The sequence below is a fragment of the Ischnura elegans genome, chromosome X (genome assembly GCF_921293095.1).
Source record: "Ischnura elegans chromosome X, ioIscEleg1.1, whole genome shotgun sequence".
NCBI lineage: Eukaryota > Metazoa > Arthropoda > Insecta > Odonata > Coenagrionidae > Ischnura > Ischnura elegans.
Genome location: NC_060259.1, coordinates 71,323,650 through 71,344,405, shown reverse-complemented (window position 1 = coordinate 71,344,405; position 20,756 = coordinate 71,323,650). Strand labels below are relative to the sequence as shown.

The 20,756-nt window shown below is 39.3% G+C and overlaps 1 protein-coding gene across 3 annotated transcripts in view; it reads right to left on the bottom strand.

The window, feature by feature from the left end:
- Window positions 1–2,159: 2,159 nt before the first annotated feature.
- The window catches only part of LOC124171929 (serine/threonine-protein kinase LATS1), a 113,231-nt gene continuing 94,634 nt past the window's right edge, over window positions 2,160–20,756 (bottom strand). For 2 of the 3 annotated variants that reach the window (XM_046551358.1, XM_046551359.1), the window contains exons 3-7: window positions 12,937–15,357; window positions 10,505–10,602; window positions 9,710–9,888; window positions 8,707–8,987; window positions 2,160–7,902 (exon numbers count right to left, since the gene is read on the bottom strand). In XM_046551358.1, coding sequence (XP_046407314.1) covers window positions 7,462–7,902; window positions 8,707–8,987; window positions 9,710–9,888; window positions 10,505–10,602; window positions 12,937–15,357 — 3,420 coding nt within the window. In that variant the 3' untranslated portion in view covers window positions 2,160–7,461. The remainder of the gene's footprint in view (window positions 7,903–8,706; window positions 8,988–9,709; window positions 9,889–10,504; window positions 10,603–12,936; window positions 15,358–20,756) is intronic. The other variant, XM_046551360.1, reaches the window with a different exon arrangement.

The following is a 20,756-nucleotide window of genomic DNA, read 5'->3' as shown; positions in this document are numbered from 1 at the left end:
CCCATCATTACCTTCTCTTAAAGGACTACAGATCCTATTCCTTCTACAATTTCACAATTCATGTTAATTCATCCAATGCCTCAAAAAACTTCATATGCATATTTTGAAAAACAGACATTTTATGGAGCAGTCAAATTGCCACCTCAGGGAAAATTCACTAGGGAATGCAGTGTAATCATATTAAACAAGATAGAATACTTGACTTAGATATCGCGAGAGGATAAAAATCCGACCAACGAAGTAAGAAAATGAGTCATATGCCAAACAGAATAGGCCAAGATAAATAATATTAATATTTTTCCTGACCAGCAATGAGATATACCAGACTTCTGAAGTTGAATAGCCAAGATAAACAAGAGTAATATATTTCTTGACTAGCAATGATACCATGCTTCTCAACCAATCTGTCATCCTCCAAATTTCAAGATGCATCCCAACCTGAGCTTAATGAAAATTACAAATTCTAAGAAAAATTCAGATGCCTGTGCGCAATGAAGGGAGAATTTATACTCCCTCTATGATGACTCAAGGGACTAAGCTCAGAATTTCCCAAAAAACAATATTCATAAGGTCAATAAGCTTTCAGACACCCCCATTTAAAAATCTTGGCAGGGTTAGGAGGCCCAGAGAAAGGTATGGCCACCTACCGTAAATGTGAGATATCAAAGCCAGTAGCTCAGTCTGGGGTGAGCTCCAACTTCACCAATCCGAACCAACCTTTGGGTTGAATCAGTGGGTGAGTGAGAGTGAATTGAGACCCTGCTCTCCTCAGCAAAGGCTAGCAATTTTGAAACCGATGAGGGTCCAGCTTTGAGGTTGGTCATTTTCACGACAAAGCCCAATGGTCATGTACTGAAAATTGAGTCCAGCAGCAGGACAGTGATTGATTCTTCTTCACTGCAAACCTACTACCTCCACACGCAATGCACAACTTTTTCACACATTTTGGGACAATCTTGAGAATTCATACAATAGAATTCAGAGAATAGAATTCATTTTCAGCAGGGGGAGCAGGATGGCAATTACGCTATGTTTAGTTTAGTAAGTTTAAATTAGCACACCCCATGGTATTTCATATTTAAAGATAAATGTGAAATCAAGAAAATATTATTGCACCTTCACATGAATAGGAAATACTCCAATAGCAATATGTGCTGGATGTCATACAGCTTAAAAGTAAACAATTTTTCTCGTATATCTGTGTTGCTTGCGCATAATGTGTGAAGTCCAAAAACCCCAAAAATGGGACTATCTCACCTAACCATCAAATGAATCATATAGAATCGTTTGTGCATAGTGTAGTATGTCCAAACCTAATAACAACATGTGTTTTCATTCACCACACTATGCACAAACGATTCATTTGATGATTAGGTGAGATAGTCCCATTTTTGGGGTTTTTGGACTTAACACATTATGCACAAGCATCACAGATATATAGGCAGGTTTACTCCTGTTCTCCCACTACTGAGCTCTTTTAACTTTTTATTTAATGTTTTCTTAAAACCATCATAGGGTCTTCGGGCTTTAACTGAATTGCTGGTCCATTATTTTCTCCAAAATGATTAGCCTGTGCTGAGGAGAGCACGGTCTCAACTGACTCTCACCCACTCATTGATTCAACCCACAGGTTGGTGTGTGAATGTAGATCTTATAAAGGCCATGGGGATCATACTTTCTCCAGCTTTGCGAAAGGATATCCCAATTTTAGACAGCCTTAGATGGGGTTTAGTCACTCAATGGAGTTCAAACTATTCTCCTCCTATAAAAATATAGGTTTTTCCCCTCCCTCTTCTGCCAGGGCTAAACTATGAACCCTGGGCTACATGTATGGATGATGAATGTTGCTGTAGATATTAAAACAAAGGAAACCCGATCTGGGATAAAACCCCACAAGACTAACTCCATCAATGACATTCCCCTAGCAAAGATGATACCGTTGCATCATTCATGAAGAATAAAAGGGATTTAAAGATGCTGATTTTAATAAATAATTCTCTTAATAATGAGGAATGGGCAAAGTGGCAAACACATGGGATTTTTTAGAGGTTTTTTCAGTAGTAAATCAGGTAGTTAAAGACTTAGATGTTTTAGGAGGACAAAGGCTGATAAATATTAAGCAGGATAATTACAAACACTGAAGTTAAAATGCTATGAAATAAATACAAAATAAGCTTAATTTTATTTTTTTAACAATTTTAAATTGCATGTCTGCTCAAATAAGCTACATTTCTGAGTATGGCTTTACCCAAAACACTGACACACTTTGTCACACACATACACATCCTCTATATTCACTGTTGATTTAATCACCACTTTTAGGCACCTTAGAGGCACTTATTTTTCATTTCAAGACAACAGTTTGTCATAGAAAGCATTAAGAATGAAAGTTCTTGCAAGATTCACTACTCACTAAAAATATAAATTAAAAAATGTCTCTTTGCACAAACATATTCTTGGGGGACTACATTTGAATAAAAGATCAACTTTAGGTTGCATCATAAGTTACGTGTGATCAGAAATTTCTGTTCAACCAATGAACTACACAAAAAATGGCTCCATAGATACCTAAAATCAATAATTCCTTTGTCCACAAAACTGATACACCAAGAAAATTTGGCTCAACTTCATTCAGAAGTATGAAAGCGTAAGTTTGATAGACATAAATTATAGAGCCTAAATGTGGAAGGACCAAATCTACACTATGTCAGTCTTTCCTTAAAAGGGAAAGTATGTGCCTCCTCACCATTCTGCTGCTTTTTCTTTGGTTTATATAGACTTCAAATGCAAAGCAGTGCAGATGAACTATACAAGAAATGTAATGTTTTTTTATGTAATGCTCCTACATTGTTACAATACAAGACAAGGCACTCAATCAGGATGTATCGAGGTAAGAAAATATTGAGAAGTGATGCTCACTTGTACAAATCATCAACCTTAGATGCATCACAATACACCCCAATAAATATTTCCAAGTAGGTATTCACAAAGGTTAAAATTTTACCATACAATTCACAAAGCTTTCTTGTTCTAAAACATAATGGGACCATAGGAGTTCAGAATATGTCTATGGAAATCATGAATATTGCATGAAGATCTAACACTGAAGACTAACTGAACTTTACATAACACGCCAATAATCAGCTCACACTACACAACTGATAGGTATTCCAATGCAGCATTACCAAAGATAAGACCAACAAGCATGTAGAACATTTATCTTTATAAAATAACAACTTATCTTCACGGCAAACATAAGAAAAAATTTGAGAATTACTTTAAATTTTACCCCCTTCAGCACAGCATAGTCTTGAGACGGAGAATACAGAGAAAAAAATAATTTTCCAAGAGTGATAACATCAATATTCATTCTAGATAAATTTTTCATGGAAAGCCACCATGAATATGTAAGGTGCTTCTTAGGAGACCATGAACACAGAAATCATCTGAAACTTTTCACTCATTAGTCATTGTGTACAAATTTACCAAGCATGGGATTTGAACGATTGTCATATACTAATACACAACAATTCCTAAAAATTATATAATCATTGATTGCTTTCTTGCATCTAAAATGGATAAAACTAATTTTCAGTCCACAAAGAGCTCTTGGTTCAAAGGAATAAAGTCAAATGCCTTTTATAACAAATAAGATATAAAAATTATGTATAAAACATGCCTGTCATTTGGCTCCTCTTAATTTAAAGAATGGCCCACAATACTCTATTAATATTTGTATTAAAATGTAGTAGTGTCTTTCTTACTGCACAGATTACTTTGACTGTACATTACAAATGTTAACTATGTGCAATCATAAAAAACTTCATTGAAGCTCAGTTTGTGCATCAGGACTAGGTTCCAACCATTTCTGCTTTCAAACCGCAAAAGAAGGCAACAATCTCACTCACATTTCAAGAGGGATATTTGGGAACTTTGACATATATTACACACTTTCATACCAATTACTCAGCACATTCTGAAATATGTCTATCAAAATATTTTTAAAGACCATGGAATTTCACCTATGATCAACACTTGTATTAATGCTTCATGCTAGTAATTCATCTATATTTAGCTAAATTCAGGTATGCAAGTAGGGACATTACTTAATGGTAATTAAAAATGATATGAAATGTATTGGGATATGAAAATACCAGGTCCTCCCATCACATCAAGCAGAGAATTTGTTATTGATCCAAATTGTAAGCCCAATAGGTTTGATGTTTCTTAAAATAGATCACTTAATTAAAAAGACAGTTAAATGCCAAATTAATAACAGGATCCTAAGGGGAAAAGCAATGACTACTGAAAAGGATTTTTTTCCCTTTGGTTAAAGCTGAACTTGAAAACTTCAATGAATATTCTTGGTGATAACACTGCATACAAAGTAACAGTATTATTGCGTAAACTTTTTGACAAATGCAAAAAATTAATAATATGATTATAACTACCGATAGATGATCTGTTATCCTTTTTATGTTTACTGTTTTGCTTCAGATCCTGATGGGAAAAAAATAAAATTTGAGTTTTGACTGAGATTAATATCCAAATTGGCACAACTCTTAAGTTGTGATGCATGATTAAATGGATGAATGCAAGAAAGAATTTCACCTATAATCATCAAAAAATTAACAAAATTGATGCATCTGCTCACATCTACAGTTTCGGAGGAATAATATTTTACCAGCTAAAATGCCAAAGGGAATATTGCACAGATAAGATTCAAACCTTGAACCACTGAATTTTCAATAATGCAATAAAATGGGTAAATTTGCTTTCAATGCTACCTCAACTAAAAAATAATTAGTGAAAATTGCAAAATATTAATGGAAAAACTGCATATAATGTCGACCCCAAACTTTATAAATCACCTTGAAGAAAGTTTTGAGTGTATTCCATATCCCAAATATGTATATGAAAGATTTCTATCACGCAATCAGTGAGTGAGGCACAAAAACTTGCGAGGAATTGTTCAAAGAAGGCACTTTTACGTCAAAAATTTGTCATGATTCCTTTCTCAAAAATGGACATCCTTCAGAGGATATACAAAATCCCAGATGAGCTCATTTGAGATACAGAAAGGACAATATTAAAACCAATATCATGGTGGCTTTCATTTAGACTTGAGAAGGATGTATAAAATAGTCAGCAATGTAAGCTGATAAATGGATTTCTAGTGTATTGAAACCGTCGTCAATGCCAAAAGGACAGCAATAAAAAGCACCAATGTAGGATTTTGATCAGAATACACGAGGTAGCCCTTCACGTACTTCTGAGAAGCTCATCAAAAACATCATTGCAATTTGTAAAGAATTCCACCACATCTTGGCATAATTAGAGTCCACAAAGTAGTAGTCTGTATTGAGCAGTTGGAAGATAAAAATATCACTATGTAACATGCATTTGCCCATGAATGGTAAAAAAATTGTTGTAGAGATTCAAGAGAGAATACCAAACAGTATCTCCTTTGTTGAAAAGGCATTTGACCATATTTTTGAATCCTTATAATAATATAAAAGCATTGAGCTACAAGAAGGGAAATCCAAAGGAAGGTACGACAAACAGTTGTCACCATCACAGCACTCAAGAGCCAATTTAGCCACTCTCAGAAAGATACCTTCTAGGACACATGGAGACAAAATAGGCACTCATGAAGCCATTCATCATTTTTGAGTTCTCTAGGCCTTCCAATACATTTCTCTGACCTTGAAACTCAATGCTTAACATGATGTACTTGCACGAATCTAGGATGATTTTCTTTCCAACTAGAGTTTATGAAAAGGTAGGTTTGCGTAACATTTTCTCATACTATTGGATTGAATAATACAGATATAAAATGTTTGGATTTGTGTTCACAACTTGATTAGCTTGAATTTACTATTCTTTGCTATATTTGACATTCATGCATCAATTAAAACAGATTTCCAAAAATATCAACATGTTATCCACTGTTTTATTCCCTTTAACTTGAAGTTCCTGATGGAATTAAAAAATGAGAGGTGTTTGCAACATCCCACACTCGTGCAAATACAGTAATTATGTGTGTACATGTGTATGAGTGAGTATGCATACATGTTCATCCACTTCTTGCAGTTGGCATGTATGAGCATATACATATCTCCACATGTACAAGTGTGTATGCATGTGGTTTTATGTGTCTTTTCGTGTGTACTCTAGTATGTGTGTAAGTGCATGTGCATCTTAAAACACAGACATACACAAACACGCATACTCCAAAGGCACTACTGTTCATATATTTTCTGAGGCACATTAAATGTTTTGGAACTAGTTATTAAATAATACACATCATAGGTACTTCAAGCACACACTTGAGTATGAATATTTTTTCATTTCATCACAGAGTAAAACTGACGAGGCTTTGTTATCTGGAAAAAGCTTTTCAGGGTTAACAAGGCAGCTTCTTCGCATTCAAGAAGAATATATGACACATCAGTTCACTTAGCACCATTTTCATCAATTGAGTTTCCCTATGCCCTTTCAAAAAAAGTATATCACGACTTTCTCAAATATACGATCATACCTCTAATGCCACGTACACACGTGAGCACAAGAATGGCTTTTCAACATGTTTACATCACCATTAAGTGAGAATTCATCATTTAACACAAATGAAGCAAAAGTACCTGGTAAGAGAGCTTGTCAATTTAATAATGATAATAAAAAAGGCAACTCGATTGCCAACCCCTTAGGTAGATAACTTTAGATAAGGCATTGTTTAAATGGACAGAAAAACAACATTCAGAGGAGAGAATATATAAGGTATACCACTTCCTATTTCTGACACTTTCAGACAGAAAAACAACATTCAGAGGAGAAAATACATAAGGTATACCATTTCCTATTTCTGATACTTTCAGAAAGTATATCCAGTTGCTCCCAACAGATTCTGAACACAGCGTGCACAGAAAAAATTAAGTCAGCCCAATAGTAAGGAATCTAAATATGAACATAAGAATAGCTTATAGCTAACCTAAGGGGTTGCTAACTGGTCAATAAAAAAGGTGCATACCAATTAGAGGTCCCAAAAACTTATGGGACAACCAATATATAGTGAATGACACAGCTCTGCCTCGGAAATACTTTTTTCCAAGCATAAACTTGAAATTATCACAAAAATCCTGTACATCTGTCCGGAATACAAGTAAAAAAAAACATGGCAGTTAAATCTTATTCCTTCCAATTTTGGCACAGGTTTACCTAATGTAAAAAAATGACCGCCAGATTCAAAAGCACAGCTGCAGACTTAAAAGACCCTGGCAATAAACGATCACTTCCCTAAACAAAATACTTAAAAGAAACAAAGTTTCCCATAAAACTTTTGGCATTGAAAGATTTCATCCCACTAAGAAGACTGCGGTACTTGATAAATAATGCAATTAGGCACGGGGAAGCACAATGTATTTAGTTCATAAGGCTCATAAATATTGACCAACTCCTCACTCATACGTACACTGGTCCTGGGTTGTCATTATCATCTAAACTAATCCTGTTATGATACACTGGGCCTCCACCACCATCATCAAAGAACCTACGGAAAGTGAACTCAAAGAATCCATGGAAAGGCTGGCGGGCATTATCCAGCCACTCATCAGAGAGCTCAGAACCCCCAGTGCCTCCTCCATTGTGCAGTCTATCTGGGTCCACTGGGTCAAAGTTTGAAGTATCGGTTGGAAAGTGGATTTGAGGGATATGCGGAGCAGATTGACGACGTAACCCTTTCTCAAAGTCAATGCTGCTGAAGAATGCATGGGCCTTCACCTCAGCAGCATTCCTTCCAAGACGTGTGTCTGAACCAGTGCAAAGCTTCAAAATCAGATCCTTGCCTTCAGGTGAAAGGTTGGCTTGAGGAGGAATGTGCAAGGTTGTCTCCCAGTTTATCACCTACAAATCAAGGAAAAAATAATCATATAAGCAACGAATTGAACTACCCATTACGAGCAGAGGAAAGAAGCTACGATCATGCAGGGGTGAATTAAGGTCACTCTTTTTCATCATTTTCCAAGGGATATTGGTGGTGTGAAACACATCTCAACTATAATACTTCTGAGATCAAATATATGCAAACAAGAGGCTTAAAAGTACACATGAATCAGCTAAAGAAAAACATGAATTTTTAAGCTAATGAAAAACAAATTTCATCAAGAAGACACCTGAAAAATTGCCTCCATTTCAATTTTTTCAGAAATTATGGTGGTTGGAGTCCCTGTGGGAGAAGACCACATCAAATGAAATGTTCCCCACCATAAGTTTTCATATTCTCTTAAAGAGAAAAAGCTTTGATTTTCCATCCAAATGAAAGGGGAAGCCAAACGGATAATTAAAGGAGACAAACAATTCACAATCATACCCCCAGTAGTTTCGAAACTGTTTTTAAAGCCTATCTTCTTCTTTCAAGCAATCTTTTGAACCTATTCCATTGACATACTAGTCTCAGTCAGGAATGGGAGAATAACGGGTGGTTTATGAAGCTGGCTAAAAGAAGTGATAAGTGGATAATCAAACAAACTGTTATTTGAACAACAAATACTTGAGGCAACTGAACTTTCCACCACATTTTGCTGCCACAGCAGGTAGGATAAGAACTTACTATGTTGGATTGAATTAATTCATTAGCAATTTATGGTGCCTTTATAAAATACAAATCGCAATTAAAAGACCTGGTGCTAAAAATAACCCATGTCCCACCTTCAGTTGAGTTTCAGCTGGTGTGTTTGCCAAGAAAGGTGGCTGGCCCACAAGCATTTCATACAGGATCACGCCAACGCTCCACCAATCACAGAGTTGTGTGTAGCCTGTCCTCAGCAGAACTTCAGGTGCGATGTAATTAGGAGTGCCGACCAAAGAGTGTGCCAAGCACCTCTGATGTTCCCTCCGCCTACGCCTCTCCAAGGGTTTCAGTTGATGACAACGGCATTCATTGCTCCAATCTTCAGCTGGATCCATTGAGTCCTGCCGACCATGCTCTCCTAGGACAGGGAAAAAATAGCCCTAGTGAGTGTCTACTTAGGTGAGAGCATTATGCATCCCATAAGTTAATACAATGGGTAGGTTGTGTTTTCAGTTCTTGGTTTTACTGGTTCTAGAGCTTAGAATTGGAATCAGAACAAGCATTTAAAAAAATTAGGGCTGAAACAATTAATGCATATTTGTTATAAAATAATATTATGCAATGATTTATTCAAATACCAAATTTAAAAACTACCCTAAGCAAAATTTACGCAACATACTATGTTGAGTGATGTAATAGATCCAAGCACAATTGAGTTATGAATCCATATTTTATAATACGAAGTTTAATATAATTTAATTAATAGTTAGTATTTTGAGGGTGCCCTGTTGTAGAGGGGCATCTTCACACCTAGTGGACCATTTTTCAAAAATCTCATCAGTTACACTCTACTAATTTATCGGGTTGCTTTACATTTTATCATAATTTTAATTATTCTTTATTTAAGATATGTGGGGATGATAAAAAATTAAATAATCTGTTGTACTTGGGCAGAAAAAATCTTACGTGGAAGGAGACATAGTATTACACATTACTTAACAATAAGCCAGGCAAATGAAATTATGGCCATAAAAGAGCAACAAAAATGAATTTTTAAATACAGCTATCCACTTCAGCTTTATAAAAAAATTGAAAAAAAAACTAATAAGATGAGGGATAAGAGGAAACATGTGACCTTACCATTCCTTTGATAATATTTGGAATTATGGGTCCACCGGAATCCAGTACAGAGTCCAAAGTCTGTAAGTTTTATATGGCCATCACGGTCAATCAGAATATTATCTGGTTTGATGTCTCGATGAATAAATCCCATTTTATGTACACTTTCAACAGCACAAGTCAGTTCAGCTATGTAGAACCTGCAAGTAGGATATGGTAGGATTGACAACTATCATTATAGCATGAAGTTTTGAAATGAATATGTATTGCTACTTGCACATGAAAAGTGCCCATAACTGAATTGTGAATTAATAATACATCAGCTCATAATACTCATGATACATCAGCCTGACTAGAAGATATTAAGTCAATAATAAAATCATCAATTTAATTCCAGTCTCCAAAATTCTAGAGAAATTGATACGAAATAGAAGCTTGAATCACACTGAGAACCAATAGCATAAATAGTAGAACTGAAGACTGATTTAATGGGACTTATTTTGACATATTAATGGCATACCACGTCTATCAAATTGGTCTCAATGATGGAGCATGTCAACTGATGTACTCATTGTCAGTCACTTTTGTTGCAACTTTCATAAAGTTAACTGCTAATTGGAAAATCAACACCACATGATAGTTCTCTACTTAACGTGAAATTTCAAACCAAATGAGAGGAAAATTGGGTGGTACGTCACATTAAAATCTGCAAGAAAACTTGTAAAAATGTCACCTAAAACATTTAGCTAAAAACATGAGCAATATTCAATTAAGCCACCTAATCCAGAGGTCTGACACCATGAAATTTTGTGTTACCTTGCAAGTGGCTCTTGGAAGATTCCCAACTTGATTAGAAGAGACATGAGATCTCCACCAGGGATGTAATCCATAACAAAGTAGAGGTTATCTTTATCCTGGAGGCAAAGGAATAGGAAGATTACTCATCATTCATTAAAAAAATGAGAAAAAATATGTAAACAATGCTTCAAAGAGAAATTGTTTTATCCCTAGCTATTGCCAAGGCCATCCTTTTTGTGGATACCAACATTTATACATAAAAATATATCAACATAATCCAATTATTCATTCATAAAGTGCAAAATGTTGAAATTGGAGAACAGAGGCAAACATCCCAGAGAGACCATCAGTGGAGGATTTAGACCGGGACCAAGGGAGAGAGGGTTGTGGTGGGAGTAGCCCCCGGCCACAGATGGGTTTCATTTGACCCCATGGAAGGGCTATAGCACCCAAACCCTATACATCCAACACTGGAAAGGCCATACTATACCAGACCGCAGTATCGAATATTACAAAGGGAGCCCCATTGAAGCGAGTTTTCCATCAATTAAGTTACAAATTACAGGGGCTATATTCTAGTGCAACCTCATTTGGCCTAAATAAAGCATTACTTGACTAGGATTTTTTTCTGCATAATTTACCACAATAATACACTAAATGAGCTATCAAATAGCTCTATTAGAATCTACTCACATGACTCTTCATGAGCCATAAGAAAAACTTTACATTCAGGGTTGCAATACTTAAAAGAGGGCCAAATATTTTTGCTAGCAGTATAACTAGAGCCTTTCCATAAAAAGCTCATAGCCAGGCAGAGCAGAATTTGAAAGAGACTTATAAATATGAAAAGGACAATGGCCGATTAATAGCTGAAAATATGTTAAGAAAACAAAAGGTACTAGTATGAAGCAAAATAGAAAAATAAAATCAACCTTAAACTAGGTAAACAATGTTGAGGAGGCAAAAAAGCCATGCTACTTAGGGAGCCAAGTTACTAGGGAAGGGCGATGAAAGAAATAAATAGTGCGTAGAAGTTTGTGGGAAAAGCAGAAATTGTATACAAAGAAGAATATATGTACTGACAGGCAAAAATAAAAGCAAGGAAGCAAGGAAACAATGCATCAGATCCTACATAAGGAGCATACCTATTTAAGGTTGTGAGGCATGGACATTGACAGCAGCAGGAAAGTCAAGAGTGGAAGCATTAGATATGTGGTGCTATAGAAGAATTATTAAGATAAAATGGTTTGACCAAGTGAGCAATGACGAAGTCCTAAAAAGAGTGGGAGAAAAGAGAAACCTAATAACCCAGAGACGAAGATGACACAATTAATTGGCCTCTTTATGTGGTATGGCGACCTGATGAAGATAATTTTGGAGGGATAAGAGGTCGGGAAGAAAGGTGAAAGAATGCCCAGTATTAATTACACAGAACGGGTTATTAAGCATGTAAAAGAGAATAAATATGCCATTTTGGAATGGTTAGTGGCAGGAAAGTAGAGTGGAGAGCTGCATCAAGCCAATGTTCCAATTGCTGACTAATGACGATGATGATCACACAGTATAGCCCTTTTAGATCCCTAGCATCCCCCTTTTAGATATTTTTTCTATAAGGAACACAATTTTTGCTAATTATTCAATCTCAATGAAAATGAATCATCACCAGCACACATTGCACAGTGGTCATAGCACGTATTTTTGCTGGAGTGAGTACATGATTCATAAATATGAATATTTTTAAAGGAAGACACTGATAATTTCCAAAATCAGCCTATTTATAGGAACTTATTGATGCATTTTCTTCTTTGACTGCGTTCAGTACATGTATAAGTAGTTATATGTGAGACTGTGTTCAGTATATGTATAAGTAGTATAAGTAGTTATATGGGTTACCTTCAATGGTTAAAGTAATAAACTAATGCGATGGATTATTGTATAGAAAATACAGGTCTATACATGAAATGATGCAGATTATCACTATATAAAGGGGCACCTAGCCCTGCTTAAAACAGTTTGTAAGCAATAAAAAATGCATATATGTATTTAAAAATTGGCAAATAAATGTATTCGCACATGTGCAAGGGCATACCCAGGATCATAACTAGGGGAGGAGGGGGGGGGCAAGCCATGGGATTTATGAGATGATTTCCTTGAAAAAATAGCTTTATTTTAGTTACATATCTTATACTAATATATATCATCTTTCGTGGGTTTAAAGAAAATGTATTGAATACTTTCGTTTCAATTCCGTACTGATTTTGCTTAAAAACTTTTGCGATTTTTGCTTCTAGGGTGGCGAGGGGGGCAGCAGCATTCAACGCTCCCCCACCCACCGGGCAACATTAAAGGGAGTACCAGAGCATTCAAATCTTTCAGATTATTAAATTGACCATTAATCAACTCTACAGTTAAGACTTTTAAGTACCACAAATAATGTTAAGATCACTCACCTGAAAGGAATAATAGAGTTTGACAACCCATTCATTATCAGCTTCAGCCAGAATGTCTCGCTCAGCTTTCACATGAGCCACCTGATTCCGTTTCAATACATCTGCTTTACGCAGTGTTTTCATGGCATAAAGATGTTTAGTGTCAATCTTTTTGACCAAAGCCACCTCTCCAAATGCACCCACACCAATGGGCTTTATTTTCGTGAACATGGACTTGTCCATTTTAGCCCTCTTTAATCGAATGTAATTCGATTCCTTCTGCGACAGCATCTTCCGCATCTGACACCGGGCCTCCGCACTGAGTTCTATCTTGGCCATCTCATTCTCAAGCTGCATGCGCCGAACCATCCGCTGCTGATGTGACTTCATCAGGTTCTCCACATGCTGCTCCATGTAGAACTTGAAAGCTTGTGGTGAGTAGTTGCGCACCTTCGAGTCCCGTCGCTCCTCTTCCTTCTCCTTGCTCATGTGCTTCCTCTCAGGGATGGGTGACTGGTGGTTGATCTTGTACGCAGGCGGCGTCGAGCCGTTGCCCGTCGCACCGCCAGCAGCCGCACCGCCGTTCCCACACGTGTGATTGTTGTTGTGATTGCCGCCCTTGTTGGCTGGCGGCAGGCTGTGTCTACCGTTCTGCGCGGGGGTGCACTCGTGGGCAGGGGGCGGCGGTGGGCCCTCGTCCGGCGAGGGCGGCCTCCGTGGGGGCGCCCTGCCCTCGGGTTGCGGCCCCGGGCTCTCCGAGCGGCCCGCACCGCCATCCGCGATCACAGGCGAGTACTTTCTTTGGAGGGGCTGGTGGTGCGGCAGGGGCATGGGGTACTGATGGCGGCTGGAAGCGGGGCACACGCCCGGCGACGGACGCGGCCCCATCGAGCTCTCCACCGTGGCCACCTGCGCCTTGGGCAACGCGTCCACTGTGTCGGGGGGAGGCGTCGAGGGCAGGGCTCGCGCCAGGCCGTAGGGGGGTGGCGGGGGCAGGCTGGGCCCGGCTCCGCCACCGCCGCCGCCCGCTCCCGGCGACGCTAGGTGGTGGTGCAGGTGTGCGGCGGGCGCCGGCGTCACCTGCGTCGCCATGCCACGCTGAGCTGCCAGCGCCTGCATGGTGCTCGCGTAGCTTGGCGGGTCGGTGGTCGGGATGGAGATGACGGGTGCCGCGGTGGTGGCGGCGGGGAACGGCGCGGGTGATTGCGGGGCCACTGATGCCTGCACGCCCGATTGTGACACCGTCTGGGCCCCCGGCGGGGGTGGCGCCTCCGGCTTCTGCGCCGCGGGGGGCGGCGGCTGCAGCGAGAGACCATAGGGGGGTGGGGCGGGCGGGGGCTGCTTTTGCTGGATCGAAGAGGCGTACGAGGGCGGGGGCGGGGGACCCGAGGGTCCGGGAGCGGCCGTGGGGGGCGCCGTGGGAGCGATCGCCGTCTGCAGCACGGGCTTCTGCACTTGCGTACTCTTCACCGACTGCATGATGATGGGCGGTTGCGTCTTCGCTTGCCGCGACCAGCACGCCTGCAACGGCGTGGGCCGCGCCACGGTGGATGCGGTGGGCGATGCGGGCGACGAGCAGGGCGAGGAGGGTGGCGCTGGTGCGGGCGGCGCGGCACCCACATGCGCCGAATACATGGACGGGCTCTTGCGGTAGTCCTGCGTGGGGCTCTGTCGGCTCTGCAGCGACGCCGTGTACGATGGCGGCGGGGTGGCGAGCTTGGGCGGTGGCACCGGGGGCGCGGCGCTCGAGCCCGTGGGGTAGGGAGGAGGAGGCTCGGTGGCCACCGCCCCACCCGCCCCCGATGGGTACATGCTGAGGGCCTGCATCTGCTGGCTTAGCTGCTGCTGGGCTTGTGGCCCGTTCTGCACGATCATTGGCTGTCGGCTCCCTGCACCACCCGACCCGACGCCACCGTTGCCTCCGAGCGTCACGGGGCTGGTTCCTCTCTGGGGCGTGGGGCATGGTGGTGCAGGCGACATTCTTTTGAGCCGCTGTTGCATGTTGGTGGGGGCCGCGCCATAGGGGAACTGCTGGGCGCGGTACTCTTGGGGGGCGAGGTGCGGCGGGGGCGGGGGAGTGGACGGCGGGCCCGAGGAGGAGCCGCATCTTGGGGGCGTCGGGGGTGGAGGCTCGGAGAAGTTGCTTGGGGAGTATTGGCGGCTTAGCTGCGGGTGGGGCAGCGGCGACACGTCGGATGGCTGGGGGGCGTAGGCAAGTCGGGGGCTGTCGGAGCGAGAGCTTCCAGCACCACTGTCCAAGGCTGGACTTCCCCTGTGAAGGTCTCGCTCCAAGCTGGGCTTCCTGATGAGTTTCGAAGAGAGAGTAGACAAGCTGGTGGCTGGAAGTTTACCCAAGCCATTCGGTTGTTCACAATTAGGCTTGCTGATGAGGAGATCAAGATTTGGTTCCAAGCGCCCTCCAGTGCCTTTCAAGGCACGCTCCTGAAAATGGAAAGAAAAGTATTTTTAAATATTGATCACAAAGGAAATAATATGAAAAGTCAACAAGCACAAATATTTCAATCTTAACAGAAACAAATATATTAGTACTCTAACTTTACTAATAAAACAGGTGCATCTCCAGCTTCCATGACGGGGGCAGCTAAAAATCAATAGAATTCACAGGGAAAGGAAAAGAAAGTTTTTATCGTTACCCAAATACCCATGCAGAACTTAATTTCACGCCATGTGCAAAACATCCCAGTATTATATGATAATGAACGAAGAAAATATGAGCACGGTATATTCGCAAAGGGTTGTCAAATATTCAACAAGTAGGTACATTTCGAAGCTAGACGGCAAATGTTTCTACTACATTTTATGTAGAGCAACGATCCTTAAATACATGGACCCTCAATGACTGTGGTTTTTAAAAATAAAGGAAAATGCGTGATTCTTTCACAAATATTTTATTTTTCACATAAATACCATATTATTTCTAAATATAGCATAGAGAAGTAAATAGCCGTGAAATATTATACCGTATTTTCAGAACTGCTTCGCAATTATTCATTTATAAATTTACGTATTTTTATCCAATTTCCGTACATGCTATTCAATATAAATTTGAAGCGTGGAGACTCAAGGTTCTCGTAGTAATGATTGAGACCCGCAGCCAAGAAGATGTGGAGTTTCTCATAACTAATTCCCATGAACACTCATCATTGGCAGTGCGTAGTCTAGCCGAGGCTGCTTCGTAACCAAGTCTTGATCTTGCGCAGACTGCTGAAAGAGCCTTCCACAGTATTAGTGATGCATACCTTGGCGAGTAGCATCAGCAGATACCTTTCGTCTCTAGTAAGACAGGTTCAAATGCTACCCGCCTGGATGGAAGGTAAGACCTTGAAGTTTTCCACATCTAAAGTTCTTGTCCTTCCATGCTTTTTATCAAAGCTCCAACAGTGCGTTTAGGCCCTTCACATGGTTCAAGCGGTAAAATGGAAGTTATCCAACAATTCAAAGAGCAGCAGATTTTAGTGAATGCGATGACAAAATATTTCCATTGAATTCGATTTCGATATTATTCGAATCATCGACTCTGCTTCATCTGTATCTTGCTGATTTCTATAGGTCAGAACCGCACTTAAAAAATGCGTGGTATATACATGTCCAGTTCCGTGTGCTTGTAACTCGAATTACTTACTTCCAACACTTCCAGGTGGTTTTAGTCCTTGCCCGTAGCACTTATGCAACCCATTGAAAGTGACACGGGCGTCATCACTTATTTTTTTTCTGGGAGGTACACGTGCCGAAAATCAATTATTTCTATCTTTTACATTAAGGGGAACGTAAACACTGACCCCAGATATTGCGTGCGTGTTCCCCCAGTCGATGACGCCAGTGGAATGTGATATGAAGTTTTGACGTCATACAAGCTCGTGCATTGAAAAGAATACATAAGCGGCTTTGAACGAACAATAGGAAATTAAAGAATTCCCGCTTATATTTTTCTTTCTTCGTAGTAATGTCAACGAAACCTGAACCCACACATTTCTCGAGATCCAGTCCTTCGGCCGAGACTAATTGACAATTGCTTTCACCAATGTTTTGGCCTCAGGGGATTCCAGTTCACTGAACCCAACAAATCCATCCTTCTGCCATTCATCCATCTGCCGCTGTGCCGAAATGATGCAACACCATAGATAACAGCATCTTTCCCCAGTACATTAGAAATTTTCTTTGCCATAAGTCTATTCGCACACGGCTATTTCACATTGTAGAAGACACTTACCTTATAGTCGTTTCAATTGAACAAAGCATCCTATTATGAATATTTAGAGGTTTCCATGTCGTATTTTTCACTTTCAAAATTTATCGGGTGATTTTTTCCTTCTGTGAGCGTAGAAGGTAAATCCACATCATTATAGAAGCTTTATAAACAACTTACTGCCTCATCAATGCTCTATTTCCTCCTGGTATCTAGCGAACATAAAAAACTCATAAAATTATAAATTATTCAGCAATACATAATTATTCCGTCATAAGCTGATTATGATGCACATAGTTAATCCCTCACTGATATTCGGATCCTTGGCTTACAAAGGATCTTGAAACATCTTCTTTCGAAAATGGTTGTACATTTTGAGACAATCTTTAAGGGACGCATAGTAGAATTTTGGACGGAAATATTTTAAATTAGCTATAAAATAAATTTCCAGACAATATTACTCAAAAATTGAAAAGCATTACTTTTGAAAGTGCATCATTCGATTAAAATTTTCTACCACGGCACACTTCACGTGCCTTATTTACCTTTCCGTTCGGCAGGAAGTGAGTAATGCGTTGCCGCCAGTTAATACAAAGACATTAAACTCACCTTTATATCACAATCGTGGAAATAATAGCCGAAATTACAGGACAAAAGACACGCGATTAGGAACATGACGGTTGCATCTATGATTTTTCCCAACCATCGAGTTGCGTAACTCAAATTGTCTCTGGAACTCATCGTTTAAAACGATCATGTGATTAAGGCACAGTGACCAAAATGTGTCCTTCAAAGGATTAAACCACACTCAGAAAGAAACTGGGTGTCCCTGTGGGGGTTACCATATTCTAAAGAGAAAATACCAAATAAGGTTTACCTCCCACCTAAAATGCCGAGGGCCTATTTGATTATTGGACTCGTCATACTTTCCTAAATTAAAGGAACTACGTGCTTGTTTTTCCGTACAGTTGCACTTCCCATGTCTTTTAAAATCAGAGTGAGACTGGCATAATTCACTCAAATACGACCCCAGATATGACCCGCCTATCAAAATGAACCACAGAAATTTGCACATTACGGGCTGCACGTTAGTTTAACGAGTATCAGCAGAAAGAATCTTGCAAAATACTCTCCACTAATGCTAACTTACCGTAAAAGATAAACATAGTTATTTTGATAATTTTTAATTATTGTTTAAGAGGACGCCTCACTCTTGTTCGACCGGCCCTTTTTCGTGACGTATTAATTATTAAAAACTTACACTATCAGCTTGTAATTTTCAGGGTATGCAAAGCAGACCCTTGCCAGCATATGACTGCATCTCAAATTTAAAATATCACTTCTGTATTTTCTAAGATGAAAATTTTTTTAATTTGAGAAACACGTTTATGTTAGCAAAGGTATTCTTAGCATTCAATGAAAATTTGAAGATGAGAACGAAAGTGTAAAGTGAGTAATCAGTCACAAAAAAGACAAAATAATACCTGTCGAAAAAGTGTCATGCGCCGTTTAAAATCACGGAAACTTGGAAGCCTGAATAAATCCACGCGATAAAATAACTAAAAAAATAACCAGAACATACAACTGAATGCAGCGCGGAGCGAATACTTTAGCAATGTGCACAAAAAAGAGATAAGAATAACTTTTAGGACTACGCTAAGCATCGTCGAGTTTATTATTTTATTCTAAATCGAGGGATAGAAAAACGCACCACTTGAATAAAAGGGTATCACGACATTTCTGATGAGGGTGCGCGAATTCGGCAAAACAGTATAACCAAAAATAGATAACGCATACTTAATGACTTGAAAGAACGGAGTACTCGAAAAGGACAGATAAGGATGCCTCGAAGTACAAGGTCGTCTTCCAGTCATTCATGGACAAGAGAGATTAGATATGAGCAAATGCCCTTTTTTGATCCCTAACAAGCAGACTTTAAGAGCGCTGAGTGTATGATTCTAATCCGTACGAAGAGATGAGTAAAAAAAGGGGGTGGATGAACACATGGATAAAGATTACACACTCCCCGATGCTTCACGGCATCTTTGCGATAACAGCCTACAAATAGGATACAAAATTGAGAGAAGGAATAATCTTCTAACTCCCTGACTAGATTATGCCGCCAAGTGCATAATTTTAGCTGCGTAAGCTGGAAAAAAAGGATCATAAAAAACAAGCGGTCCGAAAAAGAGAGATACTCCGCGAAAGATAAGAAGTGACTGGGACATTTTTTTATTAATTGAATGGATAGATGCACCAGTAATGGAAGCTTCGGAGCGCTTTTTTTCTGATAATAACAACTGTTTGATGCCGCAAACCAAAAGTCACTTAGACTTCTAACATACCTAAGTTTTACTTTGTATTGAACAGTATAAAATTCTCCTCACCTCTTTCATAAGACGATCGCAATGTAAAAATATCACCGCATTATGTAGGTCGTTGGCATGCTGAAATAGCAATAAATTTCAATTATATTTATGAACTTCGATTCTATCACACTTTCAAATAAAAATAAAACAACCTCAGACAAAAAAACAAATGTTCATACGTCAATTACACAGATTACAGACGGGAAATAGTGATCCGCTCTTCGTTTCAGTTCTCGCGAACGTATTCAATCAAAGACAATCAAATTATAATACCTGCTCCTAGTTATCTGCTTGTAATGACTTTCTTCTGCGAAAGGTAAACATTAATATAATTACTCATTTTAAATTATTAAGATTATTCAGGAAGATGTCGATCCACTTAAACATCTACACGAAATATTGCATTTCTTCGCTTCTGATATATTGCTCTGCAATTCACTGAACGGTAAACAATAATATGCTAGTAATGGAATCATACACTACGGCGTGATTAAAAGAGAAAATTTGCAAAATCAATAAATCTTAGACGAGCATGATTTAGAATTCAACTGTCACCGGGTCAACATTGCGAAAGTTCACGTCTGTATATGAGATCTTTTCATAATCTTACCGAATTAAATTCATAAATTAAAATAACCGATTAAATTGAGAAAAAATACAACTGGACATAACAATGTCTGAATAAGTGGCTCAAATAATTTGAATAGTACAATACATACAATTTGTGATGAAAACAAATTTACTTTTTTTCTACCGATTCACTGGAGTATCAAATCGCCAAAGCATGAAGACGGCAAAAGCAAGGGTGTAAAGTTTCCGTCTTGCACAAAAAATATTTTTTCTTTACCATGATATACATCCCATTTAATGCCTCGCTAACGATAAAAAGGGCAAAGTAGTAATACATTTTCCACGAGGTAAAATATGAACATAAGAGAGAGTACATACAAATGAAAGGGTCACCAAGTCGTGTTCTTTCTGAGGAGGTCCCACTAAATAAAAATAAAATGTCATTTACGGGAAATTTATATCTATTCCCTTTTGTTGCCGGCGGATGATAGAACTAAGCAATTGTGCAGTAGAGCGACTAACTTAATTAATTCTATTCAAGAAAAAAACAAAATACATAAGTTGAATAAAAATGGTGCTACATAGGGCGTAAACAACAGAAAAGGGGTGATTTGAAAACTGATTCATTGAATTTTCCACATTTTGTTTAGACTAATTTTCGTTTTTAAAATAAAAAAAATGTTATTCGTGCGAGT